A 22,856-nucleotide genomic window follows, 5' to 3' on the forward strand; every position below is an offset into this window, starting at 1 on the left:
AAGTGACATAAGCCAGCCACAAAAGCACAGATATTTTATGACAGCACGTACATGAGGCTCCTAGAGCTGTCAAATTCAGAGGAACAGAAAAGAGAATGGGATTGTCAGGGGCTGTGGGTGGGAGGAATGGGGAGCTGGCATCTGATGGGTGGAGAGTTTCCAAGTGGGAAAATGACAGGCCATGGAAACAGCAGGTGATGGCTGTACAGCAATGTGAATGTGTTTAATGTCACTGATCTGTTACTTAAAAGTGGTTAAAATGCTAATTTTTATGTTACTTACATTTTACCTCAATAAAAAAAGGTTTTAAAAAAGAAAAGGGCTTAAAAATGAACGGATGATACTGGAGAGATGGAATGGAATCATGGTGCAGAGAATAGCACCTGACCAAGAAAAGAGAGGCTGAGAAAGAAGAATACTAAAAAGATTTCCCTTTCCCTCAATGTTGTTTTCACTGGTTCTGTCCCAGTCCCAGGAGAGGCTGAAACACACGGAGTGAAGAGCAGTCATGTAAGCGTGAGCTCAGGGAGAAGGCAGGAGTAAAGAAGGAAATCCCAAGTGCCAGGAGTTCAATGGTAACCAATCTCTCCATTAGGAGGACTCTGGGCACTGCTGATTCATACATAAGGGAAGAGTGCGGAGCTGCCTGTAGAGGAATGTAGGAAGACGCCTCAGGATGCAGTCAGAGGTTTCCAAGAGCAAAGTTTCACTTAGTCACTCACTCATCCACAAATACCAACTTGGGTTTTTTTTTTTTTTTTTTAACATGTCAAGCAGTCTGCCACACACTCAGACATATCAGTGATGAAAAGGGTCAAAGTTTCTACTTTCAAGAAGCTTAGTCTAGCAGTGAGGTGATGGAAGTAAAGCAACATTCAAATAAAAAAGTCAGTGGTAAAATATATCACAGAGGAGTGTGAATGTGCCAGGTAAAGTGTTCCCAGCAAACAAGCAAAAATGAATAAACGAAGAAGGAAGGGAGGAAGCAAGAGGGCATGGAGAAAGAAACGAGATAAAACAACACAAAATATGTGAAAACCCTGAAGGTGAGCGAGCAGACTAAGAGTACTTCACTATGGCGGCATAGCTGCTGGGCAGTAGTAACAAGACTTGAAGCTGGAGAGGCAAATATGCTCAATAACGAAGGGCCTTGGAAAGAACACAGAAATTGTGAGGATCCTTGGAAGACATTTGAGCATGTGTGCTGAAGCTGCGAAGTGACCAGATTTACACTTGAAGAGCTTACTCTAGGGACTTCTGCTTCCAGAAAGATGGAATAGATGCACTTTCCCTCTTCCCATTAAATTCAACTAAAACTCCTGGATATTAACATAAAACAAACATAAGAAAACTGAAATTTGGGGAGAAAAAAGATGACCGACAAGGACAAGGGAATGTGACACAGTGGTGTCGGGAATGTGGACCAACATGGTGTGATGTTCCCTGGGTTTTCTTTCTGATTTCTATTTCCCAGACGCAGAGCTACAGAAACCAGAAAGCCAGGAATGCCAACAAGCCCCAACAAAAGCCTATTCTTTCTACCCAAAGGACCAGGAAAAGAGCAAACTGCTAAGACAGAACACTTTCAGTAGACAGAACCATTCTACTCAGGTTAAATAGCACAGAGATAACTTGCCCCAGGAACACTTCTGTCAGCAAAGGACATGTGACATATTTCCAATCACATAAGGCTGGAACAAAGTGCCCCAACACGCTGTGCAGGTATCCAGAGGAGGACTGGTAAAGGGCCAGGATTTTCAACTCCACCAGTTGGTAACAAGACTGTCCCACATATAGGGTCAGTGGAGACCACGTGGCCAACTAGCATGTCCGCCCCCACCAACAGTAATGAGGTTCTCCACCATCCCCACCCTGGGGTGGTGTCAGAAGAAGTGAGAACTTCCACCACTGCCCAGGGGTACTAAGGCCATGCCTACCACAGTGTCAGTAGAAACCAGATGGGGGCCTAGAACACCCCATTCCTTCCAGGAATAATGAGGAGACCTTCTTAGATGTGAAGGGAGGCCAAGTGGCAATACTGAGCTTTTTTTTTTACCTCAACCTGGCAATCCACCACTGCTGGAGGGGTGTCAAGGAGAAGCAAACTAAAAATGGAAGGCTTAAACAAAATCCAGAATCACTAATTGAAAATCACTCATCCTATCAGGAACCAGGAAAATTTCAACTTGAATGAGATTAGAAAATCAACGGATGCTACACTAAAATAGTAGAGATGCTAGAAATATCTGACAAGGGGTGTCTGGGTGGTTCAGTCAGTTAAGCCTCCAACTCTTGATTTTGGTTCAGGTCATGATCTCAGGGTCTGAGACTGAGCCCCATGTCCAGCTCTGATGAGTGTGGAGCCTGCTTGAGATTCTCCTTCTCCCTCTGCCCCTCCCCCTGCTCACCTGCCCTCTCTCTCTAAAGCAAATAAACAAAATCTCAAAAAAGAAAACAAGAAATATCTGACAAGACATTAAAAAGTTATGATAAAAATGCTTCACTGAGCAGTTATGAATGTATCTGAAAGAAATTAACAAACAGAAGAGCCAAGTAAAGCTACAGGAAGTCTCAGCAAAGAAACAGAAGTTTACAAAAAAAAAAAAAACAAAACAGAAATTTTAGAAATAAATAAGACAAAAATCTGGGTAGATGTATTCAACAGTACAAAGGAGGGATCAGAGGAATCAGTGAAATGGAAGATAAGACAGTAGAAACTGGCCAATCTGAACAGCAGAGAAATAATGGAATGAAAACAAAAATGAACCAAGATTTGTGAGATCCAAGATTTGTGGGTTGATAACAAAAGATCTAACATCCATATCTTCAGAGTCCCAGAAAGAAAAGAGAAAGTAGGCAGGTCTGTAAAAGTACTCAAAGAAGTTAGGTCTAAAAACATCCCAAATTTAGCAAGACACATGAACGTACAGATTTAAGAAGAACAAATCCCAAACCGAATAAACCCAAAAAAATCCATGCAAAAACACACCATTACACATCAGAAAACTATAAAAGGAGAAGAACCTTGCAAGCAACCAGAGGAAAAAAATACTTTAGATAAAAGAAAAAATACTCAGAATGACAGTGAATTTCTCTTCAAAGACCAGGGAGTCCTAAGAAAGTGGTACAGTATTTTTCAGATGCTAAAACAAAGTAACTATTAATCCAACACGCTATGCAAAAATATTCTTTAGTAATAAAGAAAAAATTAAGACATTCTCAGATGAATAAAAGCTAAGAGAATTTGCTGATAGCGGGGGTATCTTTAAAAAATGGCTTAAGGGGTTCCCTGGGTGGCGCAGCGGTTTGGCGCCTGCCTTTGGCCCAGGGCGCGATCCTGGAGACCCAGGATCGAATCCCACATCGGGCTCCCGGTGCATGGAGCCTGCTTCTCCTTCTGCCTATGTCTCTGCCTCTCTCTCTCTCTGTGACTATCATAAATAAATAAAAAAAAAAAATTTAAAAAATGGCTTAAGGAAATTATCTAAACAGAAAATAAATAACAGAACAAGTAGCTCAGCAAAATATATCAGAAAGCAAGCAAGTGAGGATGGCATAGAAAAATATGGGTAAATCCATAGGGATTTTTTTCCTCCTCTTAAGTTCTCTAAATCATATTTCACAGTTGCAGGAAACAGTATAACCTTGTCTGATGTGCTTTTAAAACATATAAAGAAAAAATACTTGGGATCCCTGAGTGGCTCAGCGGGTTTAATGCCTGCCTTCACAGCCCGGGGCATGATCCTGGAGTCCCAGGATTGAGTCCCATGTCGGGCTCCCTGCATGGAGCCTGCTTCTCCCTCTGCCTGTGTCTCTGCCTCTCTTGCTCTCTCTCTCTCTGTGTGTCTCATGAATAAATAAAATCTTCAAAAAAAATACTTAAAGCAATTATGCAATAAATAGGGAGCAATTGGTATCAACATACATTGGTATCAGCTCGTTATAATTAAGGTATTTTGTATTAGCCTCATGATAACCAAAAAGCAAACAACTATAGTAGCTATACAACAGATAAAGAGAAGGGAATCAAAGCATAATACTACAGAAAACCACCAATTTACAAATGAAGTCAATAAAGGAGGAAACTGAAAAACTCATAAAAATGTAGAGATTGAACAGAACACTCCCTGAATGGATCACAAAAAGAAATTAAAAGGGGAATTAAAAAATATTTTTAACAAACGAAAGTGGACACACTATAAACCAAAACTTATGGAATATGGCAAAAGCAGTTCTAAAAAAAAGTTCATGGTAATAAACACCTACATTAAAAAATGAAAGATCTCAAACACCTAACTGTATATATCAAGCAGCTAGAAAAACAACAAACTAAACCTAAGTTAGCAGAAGAAAGGAATTAACAATGATCAGAGCAGCAGTAAATGAAATAAACATCAGGAAAACAAAAGAAAAGATTAATGAAACCTGTTTTGTGAACAGTCAAAATTGGCAAAATTTCGGCTAGACTGAAAAAAAGAGAAGACTCATATAAACAAAATCAGAAATGAAAGAGAAAACATTTAAATGGGTATCACAGAAATACAAAGATCCTAAGAGACTACAATGAACAATTACATGCCAGCAAACTGGGTAACCCAGAAGAAACTGATAAATCTACAGAAACATAGAACCAAGTATGACCAAATTAGAATTAAAAAATCTGAACAAACCAGTAATGAGTAAGAATGATGAAAGGAAAACCCAGGACCTGATGGTTTTATTGGTGAATTCTACCAAACATTTTAAGAGGAATTAATATCAGTCCTTCTCAAACTCTTCTAAAAATGGAGGAGGAGGGAATACTTTCAGTCACTTTATAAGGCCAGCATTACAATGATACCACAGCCAGACAAGGGGTACCAACTGCAAAAATCAACAAGTGGGACTTCATCAAACTTACTTCTGAACAGCAATGGAAACCATCAACAAAATAAGGCAACCAACAGAAGGGAAAAAATAATTGCAAATCATATATCTGACAAAAAATCCAATTTAAAAAATGGGCAAAGGATCTGAGTGGACAATTTTTCCAGAGAAGACATATAGATGGCTAACAGATACATGAAAAGATATTAACATCATAAATTACCAGGGAAATGAAAATCAAAACCACAGTCAGAGATCACCTTGCACCTGTCAGAATGGCTGTCACTCTAAAAACAAGAAATAACAAGTTCTGGCAAGGATATACATAAAAATGAATATTTGTACACTTGTGCACTGTTGGAAATGTAAGTTGATGCAGCCACTTTGGAAAACAGAAAGGGGGCTCCTCTGAATATTAAAAAATAGAACCACCATAGGATCCAGAAATTCCACTTCTGAGTATTTATCCAAAGAAAACAAAAACAGTGAATTGAAAAGATGTTTGGTACAGCATCATTCACAATAGTAAATAGATGTTTGGTTCAGCATCATTCACAATAGTAAAGACACAGAAGCAATCTAACTAAATGTCCATAGACAGAGAAATGGATAAAGAAAATGTGGGGCATATGTACAGTGATATATTACTGAGTCATTGAAATGAATCCCTTGTTAATTGCAACAACCTTGAGAGATTATGCTAATTGAAGTAAGTCAAAGAAAGACAAATACTGTATGATCTCACTTATATGTGGAATCTGAACTCAGAGAACAGATTGGTGGTTGCAAAGGCGAACAGGGTGAGTTAAGGGGGAATGGTGATCAACAGGTACAAACTTCCTTAAATAATAAGTAAGTCTTGGAAATGTGATGTACAGCACAAGGATTATAGTTAATACTACCATACTATACATTTACAAGTTGTTAAGATAGTAGCTCTTAAAAATTTCTAATCACAAGAAAACAATTCTGTAACTATATGTACTGATGGATGTTATGTGGACTTCCTGTGGTGATCATTTCACAATACAAATATTGAATCATTATATGTACACCTAAAACTCATATAATGTTGTATGTCAATTATATCTCAATAAGCAAACAAAAAACCAAAAGAACAAAAACAAAGGCAAAAGAAAGAAAGAAAGAAAGAAAGAAAGAAAGAAAGCAAGCCAAAGACCAACATTTTTCACACATGCAGATGCAAAAATTCTTCACAAAATACTAGGAATAAAATTTAGTAATATATAAAAATAAACACCATGACCAGTGATGTGTATATTCCAGGGATATAAGTTTGGTTCAGTATTTCAAAATCAATCCATCTAATTCATCATATTAACAGGCTAACTAAAGAAAAAAAATCACATATTCACATCAATAAATGCAGAAAAAATATTTGACAAATTTCAACACCATTTGTGATAAAAACCCTGAGAGATATAGGAATATATGGGAACTTCTTACTTGGTAAAGAGCATCAATAAAAAAAAAAAAAAAAAACCCTAGCTAACATTACCCTGTATGCTTTACCCCCTAAGAAAGCCAGGATGTCTGTTATCAGCTCTCTTCCTCAACATATGTTGCAAGTTCTAGCCAGTGCAATAAAAGGAAATAAAAAGCACAGAGATCAAACAGGCAAAAATACAACTGTTCCTGTTTGCAGATGCATGAAGATCAGCCCAGAAAATCCTAAGGAATCAATTAAAATAAAATAAAAACCCTCTTAGAGCTTAAAAAAAAAAAAACCCTCTCAGAGTTAGTAAGAAAGATGGGCCTATGAGTAAATCATCCCAATCCATACTACCTCTTTGAAGATAAATCACTGACAGTCCCAGCTGGTCTACTCCTTCTTCAGTGTCCAAGAATTCTAACACATTCATTGCTATTGATGCTTTAGTATTGATAGCAAAGCAAAGGATTCTGCTTATCATTTTCCTAATCTATCTTAATTTTGGGAAGATACAGAAATTTGATAAGTGGATCTCTCTTAGGAAGGGAGCCACTTAAAAAAAATAGAACAGCATAAATTACCAAATTCAAGAGCTCCATGTATATTCAAGCAAAGTATTAACATGGTATTTTAAACAGTCCTTTTTATAAAAGAGACTCTATCAGATTCTTTCTTCTCCATCACTTATTTTGGTCTTAAAATGGTATTTCTGGAGGCCTAACTATCCTAGCTAAACTAGTACCTTTGTACACTTGTGCACTGTTGGAAATGTAAGTTGATGCAGCCACTTTGGAAAACAGAAAGGGGGCTCCTCTGAATATTAAAAAATAGAACCACCATAGGATCCAGAAATTCCACTTCTGAGTATTTATCCAAAGAAAACAAAAACAGTGAATTGAAAAGATGTTTGGTACAGCATCATTCACAATAGTAAATAGATGTTTGGTACAGCATCATTCACAATAGTAAAGACACAGAAGCAATCTAACTAAATGTCCATAGACAGAGAAATGGATAAAGAAAATGTGGGGCATATGTACAGTGATATATTACTGATACAGTAATATACAGTGATATATTCCCTGTCTCTCTTCTTATATTTTGGTAAGGTGCCTTGCTTCTAAACCCTGCAAAAAGCTCCTATTACACTGAAAGAAAAAGCCAAGAACCTTTAACAGTCAGGCTCCCCAGACCTTTACTTCTCTAGTCTCACCTCCTCCACTCTCCCTTGCTTGCTCCTGCTCCAGCCATATTGTCTGTCCTCTGGTTCTAACTGCACTCATGAGGCACATTCTGACTCCAGGGCCTTTGCACTGGCTAGCTCTTCTGCCTGGAACATGTTTCCCATTTAAATGCATGGCTAAGTTCTCATCTTCTTCAAGGTTTTGTTCACATGTCACTTCCTCCATGAGGCTTACACCCAGACTACCCTACCGAAAATTATAGAATTCCTCATCTTCTACATCTGACCCATTCTCCTTATTCTGCTCTATTTTTAAGTATTTCCCACCTTTTAACATACTATATCATGTACAAAGTTATACTGTTCCTGTTCTATGTCTGTTGTGAGGCTTCCACTTCAGCAAAAACAAAGATTTTTGTCATTTTGTTTGGTACCAAATTCCAAGAGCCTAAAACAACACCTGGCACACAGTAGATGCTCAAAAAATACTTGCTGAATGAGCAGAATAAGTGCATGAATGGATGTAACAGGCATATCAACAGTTGCCCAAATTAATTTTAATTAAATCTCATCAATATGCTGAAAGTAACTATTACAGAGAAAATAAATTTTCACATGCCTTGATGTCAGCATACATGTAGTTCCCTTATCTACACTGTCCTTCCTCACTCCTTACACTCCTTCCCCTATTCATATCTATGCTATGCCAGAAAAATCCCAACTAAATGTCACAAACTAATAGGTCTTCCAAAACATCATCTTTGTTAACTTAAACCATGGTTAGGTGCCCCTCCTAAGTATTCTCCATGTACCTATGCTTCTTTTTCTTACAGCTTTTTCATAGTATTGCAAAAACTATTTTTTCCCCAGATCAAAACATGAGCTCGTTGAAAGCAGAAACTTTTTTTTTTTTTTGAAAGAGAGAGACAGCACACATGTGCAAGGGTGGAAGGCAAGAGGGAGAGGGAGAGAGAGGATCTTATGTAGGCTCCACGTCCAGCACAGAGACCAGTGCAGAGCTTAATCTTATGACCTGAGCTGAAATAAAGAGTTGGACGCTCAACTGACTGAGCCCCGATAGGCACCTCAGGCAGAAAACATTCTTACTTGCTCTTCCCTCAGTGCCACAGAGCTCCCATCACATAACACATGACAGGTACCCAATAAATGTTGTGTGTCAATAAAACATTTTTTGAAAAACCTACTCAACTGAATTAATAGTGAATCACAGAAATTTACCTCTTATTTGTTTCCTTAGGTTTTCAATTTCTTCTTTCAAGGTTTTTATTTCTAAATCTTTGCTTGCTGTTAGTGGGCCATCAGCAGTTGAATACTGTAGAGCTTGGACAGTCTGTGTTGACTCTTCAAAAAGAGGAGAACAGAAGAAAAAATGAGAAATATGGTCATACTTCAAGTTTTTTAAAACTAATATATTTATTTCTAGAGAAAAAATGTAATTATACTGATCAAAACATCTACCCATTGACAAAAAGCATATAAATACATCACAATTAGGTCTCAAAACTCCAATGCATGTTTTTTTTAAAAAGTATAATAGACATAGGAAAGGATCTGCCTACTAACATGAGATTTTCTGTTTCAAACACTGCACATGCATGTGCACACATACTCTGCCCCTCTCTCAAAAAGAAAGAAAGAGGGATCCCTGGGTGGCGCAGCGGTTTGGCGCCTGCCTTTGGCCCAGGGCGCGATCCTGGAGACCCGGGATCGAATCCCACGTCGGGCTCCCGGTGCATGGAGCCTGCTTCTCCCTCTGCCTGTGTCTCTGCCTCTCTCTCTCTCTCTCTCTCTCTCTGTATGACTATCATAAAAAAAAAAAAAAAAAAAAAATTAAAAAAAAAAAAAAGAAAGAAAGAAAGAAAGAAAGAAAGAAAGAAAGAAAGAAAGAAAGAAAGGTAGGTTGGGAGTAGAAACAGGGAGATATAAAAATAGCCAGTTGACACGAGTAACAGCTACTTTTTCTCCTAGATTCCACCTCCTGCAGGACTTGGAGGTGGGTAGGCATCCTGGCTCCTCTTTGCTACCTCTGTCTACCCTGTAAATCCCAGTCTGCTAAAATGCCCATTACTTGTCTGCTGGAGTTATCATCTATTGTTTTTCTTATTCTGTCTTTGACTAACAATTTCACATATTGTTCACTGCCCTTCTTTTCATTACAACCCTTATTATTCTTAGTGACTTTAACATCAAAATAGACAATCCATCCAACACTCTAGCTTCTTAGGCACACATATCCCCCATGTAGACACTGCTGGGGTTTTTGCCCTCCTGCTCATGAACCAAATGCAGGTATCAGGTTACAATGTGCATTGACAAGGTAGGCTGGCCAAATTGGAAGATAGTTTAAATCAATCATGGTGGACCCATTCTATGTTGCCAGTACTGGTTAAGAATTAGGGATGTGACCCAGTGAGTATTAATAGTTCCTAGAAAAGAAGTCCACCGGAAGGCTTCCTGGAAAGGTATAAATCTTCTACACAGTGAGAGATGAATGAAAGAAGTGAACCTGCTTCTTTTGGTCTCTACATGTGTGCAGACAAGAAGCCGGGAATTTTAGCAGTATGGTAGAATCATGAGAGGAAAGCCATGAGAATCATAGAGAAGCTAACCCCAGTATTGGCACAGTCTACTTCTGACTCCCTACATGAGATAATAAATCCTTATTATTTAAGAATTCTATGATTTGCAGCCCAAAACAACCTAGCTGGTTGACCTCTCTCCAGGAAAACCACCAAATCTACTGGTCACACTCTAGACCCGTGATTCTCAAGTCGTCGGAACTTAGAAATGTGTATGTGTGTACAGAGGGGAGCGAGGGGTGTTGACACTGGTGTAGCTAGGAGATGGCTAAGTGTATTCAGTGTCTGGGAACCAAGAAAGCTCAGTATCTTACAAAATGTGGAACAGTCTCCCCCATCAAAGAATCTCCTTGCCCCAAATGCTAGCAGTCCACCTAGTGAGAAATGCTACTGTACAATTTTCCATTACTTAAAAACTATATATGGCCTCCTAAATCTTGATTTCAAGTACACCATTCTCTATCTCTTATCTTTACAGGTGCTTACTCCAGGGATCACTTCAGCGATGCTTCATTCCCACCAAGAGATCAAATCCACCGTCCTAAGGTTAATCAGTTTTTTTCTCTTTTCTTCCTTACTTACCCAGGTTGGATTCCATGGTCTATCACTACAATACCTGCTTTGTGCACAGACCTTGCACCTCTTTGACCTCTTCTCCTCCATTTCAGCCACCCTAGAAGGCCCCAATCTTGGCGGACTCTGACTCTCTGACTTGTGCTCCCACCCCAGAAGCTGACAAAGTGGCTGAAGAAAACACAGTCACCTCAAATTCAGGTCTACTGGCATCAAACAGCTTGGCATGACTGGCAGTCCTCGGCTGTGTCCCTAGACCATTTATTCGTTCCACATATTCTCTTTTTCTTGTCAATAATCTAATACACTCCCCACTTTCCTCATTCTCAGCTGATGGTCTTGCTCTGTATTTGACTTGGCATCTGTCTCCTCAAAGTAGAATGTAAGCACTGCATGGGCAAGTATTTTTCTCTTTCTCTGCTCACTGTTACCTCCCTAGTCATGTGTAGAACAGGCCCTGGGTCATCAGTGTTCAAAAAATAGCTGACAAATGCATGAAGCAGCTTGAATGAAAACCTATGCCACTGCATGAAACAGGAGTTAATACAAAAAGGCAATGATCCCACATTTTCATTATGCTTGCTTTGTGCAAATGATACCAATCACAGATAATGATAGTTTCTAAGAACATGATAATTCAAAACATCAAAAAAGCCTGGTATATAAGAATTTCTCATTCAGAATAGGAAGGAATAGGAAGCACCTGGTCTATCACTCCAACCACAAAAAGTAAAAATACGTGACTTGCAAAAATCTTATTTTTAAAGAAGTCATGTATCTAAGAAAGCAAAGAGGACCAAGTACAATAAAACAGAGGGGGATGGACCTTCTGAGGTGGGAACTCTGGCAGCTGCCTCTGACGTATCAACTTTACCCAATTCTGTAAGCAGGCTTAGACTCTAAGTTGCCCTAAACTGAGGGATATCATGCTGGAGTAAAAACACAGGACAACTTCTGGAGAATGGGTGGGGCTGCAGAAATAATTTGGAGACTTCGAGATCCCTAAATATGTGGTGCTGTTTTCATCGTGGTGCATTTGTTGTATCTGGAGAACTGCATAGGAAGTTAGTAGCTTCTAAAATTCAGACTGAAGTCTCCTCCAGTATTAGAGTATTTCAGAAATAAAAGTCTTGCCCAAGGAAGAGAGTCTGTCTCAAATACATGGTCAGTCTCCCCATCAACACATTTGCCAGATAAAGAAATGTCATGAGGTAGGAGACATAAGGGCAGAATAAATTTTCCACAATTGACAGACTGAGGAAGAGAGAGCCCCAGCCAGGCTTTGTCCAGATCTCCTTTTGTGGTATTTAGAAACCAAAGGTAGGCTGAGTTCTGAAAACTGCAAACCAGCCTTGTCCTAGCTCCATTCTGGGTTAGACAGAGCGCCAAGAGAAACTAAAAACTTGTGCTATGGCGCCACCTTCTGGAAAACAAAACAAAGGCTTCTGATTGACAACCTGCTGAACCCTCCCTTAGAATCAAATCCAGGGAGAAAAACTACCTAAACAGGAAAGCTGTTTGCTAGCAAACTCTAAATGTGACAGCACAGGTACATTTCATGATACATTATGAAAAAAAATCACAGTAATAAGGTCTCACAAAAAGAAAAGGACTATTCTCCAGCAATCAAATTCAAAGACACGAAACACGGTGTTCTCACTGATAAAAGATTCAAAAATAGCAGTTATAAAGAGATTCAATGACCTACAAGAAAACTCAGAAAAGCAATTCAATGAACTCAGGAATAAAATTAATGAAAGAAGTTAAAATTCTGAGAAAAAAAAAACAAAAATTGTGGAGCTGAAGGACTCAATATATGAGATGCCCTAGAAAGCACTAGAGAGAGTAGATGGGATGGAAGGGAGACTCTGTGAGGAAGAACTGAGATTTTTTAAAAGTGAAGAAATGCTACAAGAGTTATTCTACTCTATTAGACAGCCAAGCATAAGGAAAATGGGGATATCACAGGGAGGGTTATATAAGACATAATAGTTGAGAACTTCCCAAAACTAGGGAGAGAACTAAACACACAAGTCCACACACCTAAACAGAACACCTTCCTAACTCAATATAAAAGGACTTTCACTAACACATCTTATAACAATACTGTCAAGAGTCAATGGTAAAGAATGTTAAAGGCAACCAGGGAAAAAGGATGTGATATACACTCATGAGAGTATCAGCAGATATCTCAGCAGAGACTACAGACCAGGAGAGAGGGGAATGACACATCCAAAGGACTGACATAAACACCCAGGCCAAGAATATCCCATCCAGCAAAGCTATCCTTCCAATATGAAGAGAGATAAAGGCCAGACAGACAGACAGTAGCTGAGGGGGTTCACCATCACCAGGTCTGCCTTACAAGAAGTGTTGAAAGGAGCTCTTAAAACTGAAATGAAAAACTGAAAGCACAGAAAATTCTGATTAAGATGATAAACATTCAGAATTAGAAAACTGTGACTCCATTTCAGAACAGTGTTACATACCTAATTGTAGCATAAATGCTAAAGGAAAGGGGCATTAAAAATATAACTGGTGTCCCTGGGTAGCTCAGTTGGTTAAATATCTGTCTTTGGCTCAGCTCATGATCTCTGAGTCCTGGGATCGAGCCTCAAGTCAGGCTCCATGCTCGGTAGGGAGTCTGCTTCTCTGTCTTTGCCCCCCCCCCCCCCCCTCTGCCCCTTGCTTGGGTTCTCTCTCTCTCTTAAAAAAAAATAACTTTAACTATCATAATTTGGTAACAAATTCATAGCAAAAAAGAGATAAAATTGTGACACCAGATATATAAAAAAGGAGTCATAAAAGGATGGAACCTTTATAGGTGAATAAAGGTAAGTTGCTTTCAGCAGAGAAACGATTGGTTTATCTAGGAGACATTTTATACTAACCTCATAGTTAACGCATGGCAAAAATTGAGAGCAGAAACACAAAACATAAAAAAAAGGAAAAGAAGCAAATCACCATGGAAAACCACCAAATGGCAAAGAGAGAAACAAAAGTTAAAAAGAAACAATGGAAAGACAAAATAACCAGAAGGCAAAAGATAAAATGGCAATAGTAAGTGCTTAAATAAATATCAATACTCACCCTGAATGTAAATGGATTGAATTCCCAATAAAAAGGCACAGAGTGGCTGGATGGATTAAAAACAAATAAACAAACAAAAACCCCAGGAGGTGCCTGGGTGGTTCACATAGTTAAGACCCTACTCTTGATTTCAGCTCAGGTCATGATCTCAGGGTCATGAGATGGAGCCCTGTGCTCCGCACAGAGCCTACTTAAGATTCTTTCTCCTTCTTCCTCTACTCTTCCCCCTCCCCTTGCTTGTGCATGTGCACACTCTCTCTCTAAAAAACAAACAAACAAAAACAAGACCCAAGTATATGCTGCTTAAAAGGTCATTCATCGGCTTGGAAGATATACATAGGCTCGAAGTGAAGGGATGGAAGATAATACTCCAAGTATTCAAGCAAGTGAAAATCAAAAGTGAGAACAGCCATACCTACATCAAACAAAATGGACTTCAAGCCAAAAATGGTAATGAGACAAAGATCATTTTATACTGATAAAGGCATCAATATATTAAGAAGACATAATAATTATAAATATATATACTCATGACACCCAAGCACTGGAATATATTCAGCAAATACTAAGAGATCTTAAGGAAAAAACAGACAGTACAGTAATGGTAGGTGGCTTCACTACTCCACTATTAGTAATGGATGAACCATCCAGACAGAAAATCAGCAAGGAAATGTTGCAATCGGACCCTACTTTAGAACAAATGGACTTAACAGGTATTACAGAATATTCTACCCACCACCAGCATAATACACATATTTCTCAAGTGCACACAGGACATTCTTCAAGACGGATCATATGATAGGACATAAGAAGAAATTATATCATCTTTTCTGACCATGATGGTATGAAATTGAAATCAACAAGAGGAAAGTGAGATCTACAAATATGTGGAAATTAAATATTCTAAACAACTACTGGGTCAACGAAGAAATAAAAAAAGACATAAAAAGTTTCTCAAATGACAACAAAAATACAACATACCAAATCTGTGGAATGGATGGATTAAAGCAGTTCTGAGAGAAAGTTCAAATGGATGGATTAAAGCAGTTCTGAGAGAAAGTTCAAGCAACAAATGTACATATTAAGAAATTAGAAATATTTCAATTAATCTAATTTGCACTTCAAGGAACTAGAAAAAGAATAAATTAGCCCAAAGTGAGCAAATGAGAAGAAAAAATAAGGTTCAGAGCAGAAACAAATAAAACAGAGGCCAGAAAAACAACAGACCACAATGAAATGTTACAATGCTCATACCTGTCAGAACAGCCATCAAGAAGAAGACAAGAGATGACCTGTCATAGGTGCTGACAGGGATGTAGTGAAAAGGGAATCCTTGTATGCAACTGATGGGAATATCAACCGGTGCAAACACCACTGAAAACGTTATGCAGTTTCCTTAAAAACTTAAAAATTGGGCAGCCCAGGTGTCTTAATGGTTTAGTGCCGCCTTCAGCCCAGCGCATGATCCTGGAGACCTGGGATCAAGTCCCACGTAAGGCTCCCTGCATGGAGCCTGCTTCTCTCTCTCTGCCTGTGTCTCTGCCTCTCTCTCTCTCTCTCTGTCTGTCTCTCACAAATAAATAAAATCTTTAAAAAGAAAACTTAAAAATTGATCTGCCAGACCATCCAAAAATTCCACCTCTGGTTATATACTCAAAGGAAATGAAAGCAGGGTTTCAAAGAGATATATGTGCCCCCATGTTTACTGAAGCATTATTCACTAAAACCAAGATATGGAAACAATCTGAAGGCCCATGGGGGCATATGTCCACAATGGAATGTTAGTCAGCCGTGAGAAAGGACAGTATCCTGCCATTTGTGACAATACAGATGGATGGACCATGAGCACACAACGCTCAGTCACAGAGAGAAAGATAAGCACATGTGATGTCACTCATATATGAGATCTAAAAAACTTGTGAAAAACTAAGAGTAGAGTAGAACTGTAGTTACCAGGGGACAGGGCAGGAGTGGGGAGATAAGACTGATCTCGTCTAAGGGTACCAACTCACAACAGGTAGTAAATAAGTCACAGAGATCTAATGCAGTGTCATAATATGGACAAAAACACTATACACAGGGGTACACACATTATCTAATGTGACAATCTCATTACGGTATACAAACGTATCAAATTAACAAGTTGTATATCTTAAATTTACACAATGACATATGGTAAAGACATTTAATTAAAAATCAAAACAAACAACTTGCAAGGAAGAAGTAATACACATACACAAAAAAAGAAGTAATACACATGCACAGATCTTAGCAACTTATTGAAAAATAGAAAGCAGTCTGTTTTACTGACGTCTGTAGTTTTTTTCTCTACTGGTATACCAGCAAAACTTTATTGTAAAACTTTGACTCTTTCTCTCTTAAAAGCTATAAGCTTTTTGATTATTTATACATACATTCCTTCATTCACAATAGAAGTAAAATAAATTGTATGTTATGTCCTTTATTCTGGAGAAAATACAGCAGGAAAGGGGGACAGGACAGTAAGTGCTGGAGATAAAGCAAGATTAGGTTTCAAACAGAGTGGTCAGGGAAGGCCTCACTGAAAGGTAACACTCGAGGAGGAGCCTGAAGGAGGAAAGGGAATGAATCATGTGAACACCAAAGGAAGAAAATTTAAGGCAGGGCAATAGATGGGTCAAAGGCCCTGAGGTGGGGACATGCCCAGTTTGTGGAAAGAACAGCCAAGGAACCCAGGGTGGCTGAAACAGAAAGAGCAATGGGAGAAGAGGGAACAAGGTAAAGTGAGGGAAGCAGCTAGAAAGCTTTAAGAGAAGGCAGGAGACAGTGGTGGTGATGCGAACAGCGTGGTAGCTGCAGAGTGAGCAGTGATCAGACTCTGGATCTTCTGTGATGGCAGAGCTGCCGGGGTTTGCTGGCAGATGAGTCATGAGGTGTGACACAAGGAGAGGGCTTAATGATGCCTGGAAGGTTGTAGCTCTCAGCAGTCAGAAACTGGACAACTCTGCAGGACCTGGACATTCAGAGGTCAGAGAGTCCAGGAAAACTCAGGAAGCAAGACAGAGTAACTGGTTTGTGAGGAAAAAGAAAACCAGGAGATTCAAGTGTCCCAGAAGCCAAAAGCAGAAAGAGCTGTCAGGAGGGGGATAAATAGCTCAGTCAGAGGCTGACAGGTAAGAAGGTGCAGCCTGAGAAATGCTCCCTGAGAGTCGCCTGGAGACCCATGCAGGTCAATCAGAAGTGCCACCAGTCAGTACCTGGCCTGTCCCAAGTACAAGACCTCCAGAAACGTGGTTGCAGGCACCTTAGCAGGCAAGGGAGTGGGACAGACAGAGCAATGGACATGAGGATCCATCGAAGGTTGGCATGAGGCATAGGTGACAGTGTAGCTGAAGGAAGGCAGGAGGTGCCTGGAACTAGCCCACCACCAACAGGAAAAGATGCAGGGCTTGCTTGAAATGGAGACTCATAAAGAATCTCAGATACTGCAATGTCAAGACCCAAGCAGATGAGGTCAGGCAGAGGACAAGATTATTGGACGTGTAAGGGACCAAGAGAAGTCATGTGCAGTTTCCAGTCATCAGGTATCACAACAGGAGTGCTCGTGCAGAGAAGGCCAGTGTTTGCCAGGAAGTTGTGCTTGCCAGGCTAAGGAAATAAGACAGTGACACAGAGCGCTACCCTGGATGGGAAGGGCTCCTTTCTCCCAATGAGCCCCATCTCCTTCTCCCAGGGGGGTGTTCCCAGGCACACATACCCAAGGAGAGATGATCGATTTGTTGTGGGTTACTGCTCATATCATGAGTCTACATAAACAGTATTACTTTGTATTCTGCATAAGTGTATTCAATTGCATGTGTTTCACCTTCATACAAAAATCTCAAGATACAATGACCCCCCATAATCAACAGTTCTTCAAATTCTGAGTCCAGCCCCCAAAAGGAAGACGCCATCGTTATAACATACTTACCTTGAAGCTTCCGACTCAGCTCCAGCTTCTCCTGTTCGAGGCGCTTAATTCTCCTCTCATATGCCTCAGTGGCCAGGTTGTTGTCTAGAGTCCGCTGGACACTGACGTCAAGGTCCAGGGACGCAGGACCAGCCGTGACCCGTAAACAGCTCCGATCAGAAAGAACACTGAAGAAACAGACAAATGTGAGTTCACACAGAAGAGAAAGTCCGAAGAAGCAAAGAGAGCCTCCTGCAGCTGTCTGTTTAAAACATGGACTTTAATACCTAGCTACAGGTAGCCATCTCGGGAGACAGGAAAACACACTGTTGGCAAAACTCAACACAAACCACTTTTTAGAAGCATTTTTAAAAAATGAAAAGTAGTCCCAAATATTTTTTTATTTCAATAACTGCATATTATAAAATGATGTTCACTGAAAACAAGGTGACCATGTAAGTGAAACAGGAGTCAGAAGCACACACATGGTCCTCTTCATCAGAATTTGGACTCAAAATTGAAATGCTTCCTTTAATTCAATACAATTTAGCTAAAAATATTTGAAGTGCTGGACATTGAGCAGTGAGCAAAATTGGCACTTGCCCGATTTACAACTTATGCTCCCATGACAGAAACAGAGAAAAACAAAATAAATAAGCAAAATATTCAAGGCATCAGATGGTGCTGAATGCTAGGGAGAAAAGCTGCAGAAGAGAGGTGAAGTATGAGGGGGAAGAAATAAATCTAGAAAAAGTGGCCAGGAGGCTATCACTCAGAAAGGAATGTTGAATAAAGTCAGGAGGGAGGAAGGGGACCAATCCAGGGAATAACAGGGGGGAAGAGCATTCCAGGCAGATGGAACAGAAGTAAAAGCCCTGAGACAAGAGTGAGTATGACATGTTCATAGGCCAGAAAGAGATGTATGCGGCTCGAGTGCAATCAGCAAGGTCAAGAGTAGTGGGAAACAAAGATAAAGTGAGCCAGTCATGCAGGGTCCTGTTAAGAATGTTGGATTAAGATACAAGCCACTGGAATTGGGGGGCAGTGGGGATTCATCCTGAACAGGGAAGTGACACGTTCTGACTTTTTTTTTTTTATTTTTTTTTTTATTTATTCAGAGAGAGAGAGAGAGGCAGAGACACAGGCAGAGGGAGAAGCAGGCACCATGCGGAGAGCCCGATGTGGGACTGGATCCCGGGTCTCCAGGATCACGCCCTGGGCTGCAGGCAGCGCTAAACCGCTGAGCCACCCAGGCTGCCCCTGACTTATCTTTTAGCAGGACCAGACAGGTTCAGAGAAATCTAAGAGACTAGATTATAAACATGTGAAGGAGATAGTTCAGAGAGATTTTAAGTAGGAGAGAGCAGAAGAGTCTCACAGTCAGAGGGCAACAGCAAGTATCTGGGAATGCACCACAGTATAAATGGAAACGGACCCAAGACTAAGCCGTGGGGCACAAGAGATCAGGAGATCAGAAGGCATCAGATGCAGAGACAGAGAAGGAGTGGCCAGAAAGGTAAGAAGTCAGGCAAGTGCTCTGGAAGCTAAGAGACGGAAGTGTTGTGATGGGAAGAAGCCACAACAAACCAGATGAGACAAGTGAGACACGGCTGACTGGGAGTCCCTCCACCCCCAGTATCATCCACACAGACGAGTGCTCAGGGCCAGAGGCAGGCAGGTGATACACGTGCAAAGGAGCCTGTGAAAGCTGTCTGCCTCAACCTCTCCATGCAAGAGGAAGTGAGATCAGGAGACAGCAGAGTAAGAGGTTTCAGAGGCAAGTAGAGAGTATGGAATAGTTGTCCAGGAGAGCAGGATAGTGAGCACAGGCAGCAAAAAGGGTACTGGTAATCATGAACATGGAAGGTGAGACTAATAAGAATGGTCAGGTGTTTTTCTCTGGACGCTTTGAAATGCACGGGTTTGGGCAGGAAATTGAACTGTAATGATGATGTCAACTCAGCAAAATTGTATAAGAGAACAAGAGGCAGGTGAAGCACTGAGGTAGCACACAAGAAGTGATTATTACAATCATACTCAGCCCAAACCGAGGAAGGAGGACTGGGAAGTGGGCAGTGTAATGACAACCCAAGAAAGCATGGCTAGGATTGCTGGTCTTGGTGGTTGGTGCCTGGAACATATTTGCTCAATAGCCAGGGACTCTTCTGATTCCTGCCCCACTGCTAAGAGGAAGATTCTGAGCTCTACTTGTCCAAAATGACTTAAGATTCTCCCATGTTCTATTCATCACAGAACATCTTTTTCCGGCAGTAACTTCAGCCTATATTTAAATTTTTTTTCGACTTATAAGATTCTCTTACATATTTTTTAAAACCTCAATTCATCTTAATTTGCTTTAAGTTGTCCAAATTATGGACTGTCCAAATTATGGTAACTTTTCCAACTTACCAGCTACTGGTATATGTGAAACCAACAAATGGCAGGTGGTGGCCAGAAAATGCAGTATGTGTGGGTGGGGGCATCGTTTCCTGAAGGAGGAAAAAATACCTGGTAAAAATCAGTAACTGTGACCTGGAGGTTGGTCTATAATATTAACTGTCAGTAGCAAATAACATGACTGTTGGATTTAGAAACATAGATTAAGTGTGGTGCAGATGTGCAGTGATCTCTAGAATCCAGACAATGAACACTAACATTCTGATAAAATTAAACTCAAGACTTTAAGTCTGACATTGAGAGCACATGATTATTCACGTATGCATATGTGCAGATTTGCCTCGTCACTAAAAGTTATTTGTAACCCAAATCAATATTCACAGTACTTCTGCAATCACTCACAGACATATCCAAAGGAAAACAACAAAAAAAAATTTAGCTGCTGGATGCCTAAGTTTCCAGCTGGGCCTAAACAAGGAGATGTTCTGCCTTACAAATACATGTCTGTTAGAGGAGCTTTGCTCAGGCATGAGTCACACTGCTGTTCACTTTGAATGTGATGTTAATCAACAATATGTATTAAATAAGGTGTCTTTAAATAGAAACATACATAAAACAAGGTTATGTACTGACTGGCTCATGACATGAAGCGGCTCAGAAGAACCTAACTCTGAAATCCCCCCTAGGAACAGGAGTTCAATACTCATACTGTGTACATGGGAACTTTATTGAACATATAACATAGAACTAATCAGAATCAATTGTACTACATATTTAACTTGGAATGACTCAAATTTCTGTTTATAGTAAATATAATTCTTTTAATTCCTATGATAACTGATGAGGAAACATCATTTCATTTTTTCTTGGAGGCCCAAAGAGGGAAGCATAAGAAGTTCTTACCTGCCTTACATATGCTACATACTGGGAATGAAAAGTGATATAAAATCAATATAAAAATTCTTAGTGCAGAATTAAAATCATAAGAAACAAAATAATGGGTGGGGGATGCCTGAGTGGCTCAGTCAGTTAAGCCTCTGCCTTCAGCTCAGGTCATGAACTCAGGGTCCTGGGATTGAGACCACATCAAGCTCCCTACTCAGTGGGAAGTCTGCTTCTCCCTCTCTCCCTACACCTGCCTTGCTTTATGTTCGCTCACTCTCTCTCTCAAATAAATCAATAAAATGTTAAAAAAAATAAAATAATGGAATAAAAAATAAAGTTCAAATTAAGAAGGCTAAAAAGGCCTTCAACAACCATAAAATTTTATGTTCTCATTGTCCTAAATTATAACAGAACAACCTAAAAGTTTAGAGCAGAGGTTGACGACCTATGCTGGCTCACAAGCTAAAAAAGGTCAAATGTTTGGCAACTCTGCCGGTTTGCCACTCACCTCAAGTGAGGCTATAACCTCAGGATAGCAAGGCTGTAGATTTATCCCCCATTCACTTCCTACCAAGTCTGCTATTTTTGGTTACATCACCACTGGGCATGGATAGCTCTTCAAATCAAGTCAGCCCAAATAAGCAGCCTCCTGCCAGCAGCTCTACAGCCCCAACCAAGCTGATGGAAGGGGGTGGGGGGCAGTTTTTAATCAAAGTCTGGTTTCTCCTGAATAAATGCTTCTCAATTTATTTACCTTGACAAGGGTTGAGTTGTCAAACAACCCCAAAATGGTTGTTTCTGACAATTCTGTCCAGTATTAAGGAGCTTTTTAAGGAGAGATTTGCCAATCTCTTCACTCTGCCATCATGAAGTCCACTTTTCTAAGCATCTCATTTCCCTTCTTCCTAGGAAGCCTCACAGTGTAACTGATCTAATTAGCAAATCTGTGAATTTTAATTTTGCTCCTTGTCATGAATAAAAATCTTCACCTCAGTGAATTCTCCTCATTTTTTGATGTATAAGAGAACAGACACTAGAAGCCATGATAAATGTCTGACTGGGAATTGATAAGGAGGTCCATAATTGCTTTATAACCACATTGGAAAGAATGAGAGGGACAGAATTTCTTTGCAGTGTCATACTTACAGAATTCTTTAAACAATCATCATCCACATCAAAATTCGATGTATCTGTTGGGCTACTAACTTCTGGAATATAAGGTGCTTCACAGTTTCGAATATTATCCCAATCAATTCCATTGAAAAATGGGTGTTTCTTAAAGTCTTCTATTCCATTTTGGCCAAGTCGATGTTCTCGGCTGCAAATGAGCCTACGAATCAGATCTTTAGCATTTTCAGACACATCAGTCACTTGAGCTGGAAACTGAAACCTCTCCTAAACACAGAATAATCAAAACGGAATATAAATCATTATTTAACTCCCTAAGTGGATTGATTGGTATTTACTTTCTTAAAAATGCATTTTCTTTTAAAAATGTCCAATAAGTGTATGCTGGTACAAAGTTACTCATACTACAAGAGAAAAGAGCACTTTCCTAAAAGAATTTTTTAATTTTATATGTGACTTAGTCACACATGCACTGTAGAAAGAACAAATTAAATGCAAAAATCCCTCAAACTGTTGTCAGAATGAAGAGGACGTATCAAAAGTAGCATCTGACTCAACATTTCAGTCGAGTGCATACAACTGATGAGGTTCCTAGACGTCACAAACTAGGGATTACGTAACAGCAGTAAACACCTGTACAGAATGGACCACGCACTTGACTCCTGGATGTGCTTAACACCCGTAACCCTCACAGCAATCCTCTAAGGCAGGTGCCACCATTAGCCTGATTTTACAGAAGAGACACAAGGCCCA

General features: G+C 39.8%; 1 protein-coding gene across 15 annotated transcripts in view; it reads right to left on the minus strand.

The window, feature by feature from the left end:
- The window catches only part of CDC42BPA (CDC42 binding protein kinase alpha), a 322,452-nt gene that overhangs the window by 138,047 nt on the left and 161,549 nt on the right, over positions 1 to 22,856 (minus strand). For all 15 annotated transcript variants that reach the window (XR_005986974.1, XM_041750305.1, XM_041750332.1 and 12 more), the window contains exons 8-11: positions 22,122 to 22,370; positions 20,103 to 20,182; positions 17,715 to 17,881; positions 8,742 to 8,864 (exon numbers count right to left, since the gene is read on the minus strand). Coding sequence is in view for 14 of the 15 variants with exons in the window: in XM_041750305.1 (XP_041606239.1) it covers positions 8,742 to 8,864; positions 17,715 to 17,881; positions 20,103 to 20,182; positions 22,122 to 22,370 (619 nt within the window). In the remaining variant the exon portion in view is untranslated. The remainder of the gene's footprint in view (positions 1 to 8,741; positions 8,865 to 17,714; positions 17,882 to 20,102; positions 20,183 to 22,121; positions 22,371 to 22,856) is intronic.

The sequence above is a fragment of the Vulpes lagopus genome, chromosome 1, assembly GCF_018345385.1.
Source record: "Vulpes lagopus strain Blue_001 chromosome 1, ASM1834538v1, whole genome shotgun sequence".
NCBI lineage: Eukaryota > Metazoa > Chordata > Mammalia > Carnivora > Canidae > Vulpes > Vulpes lagopus.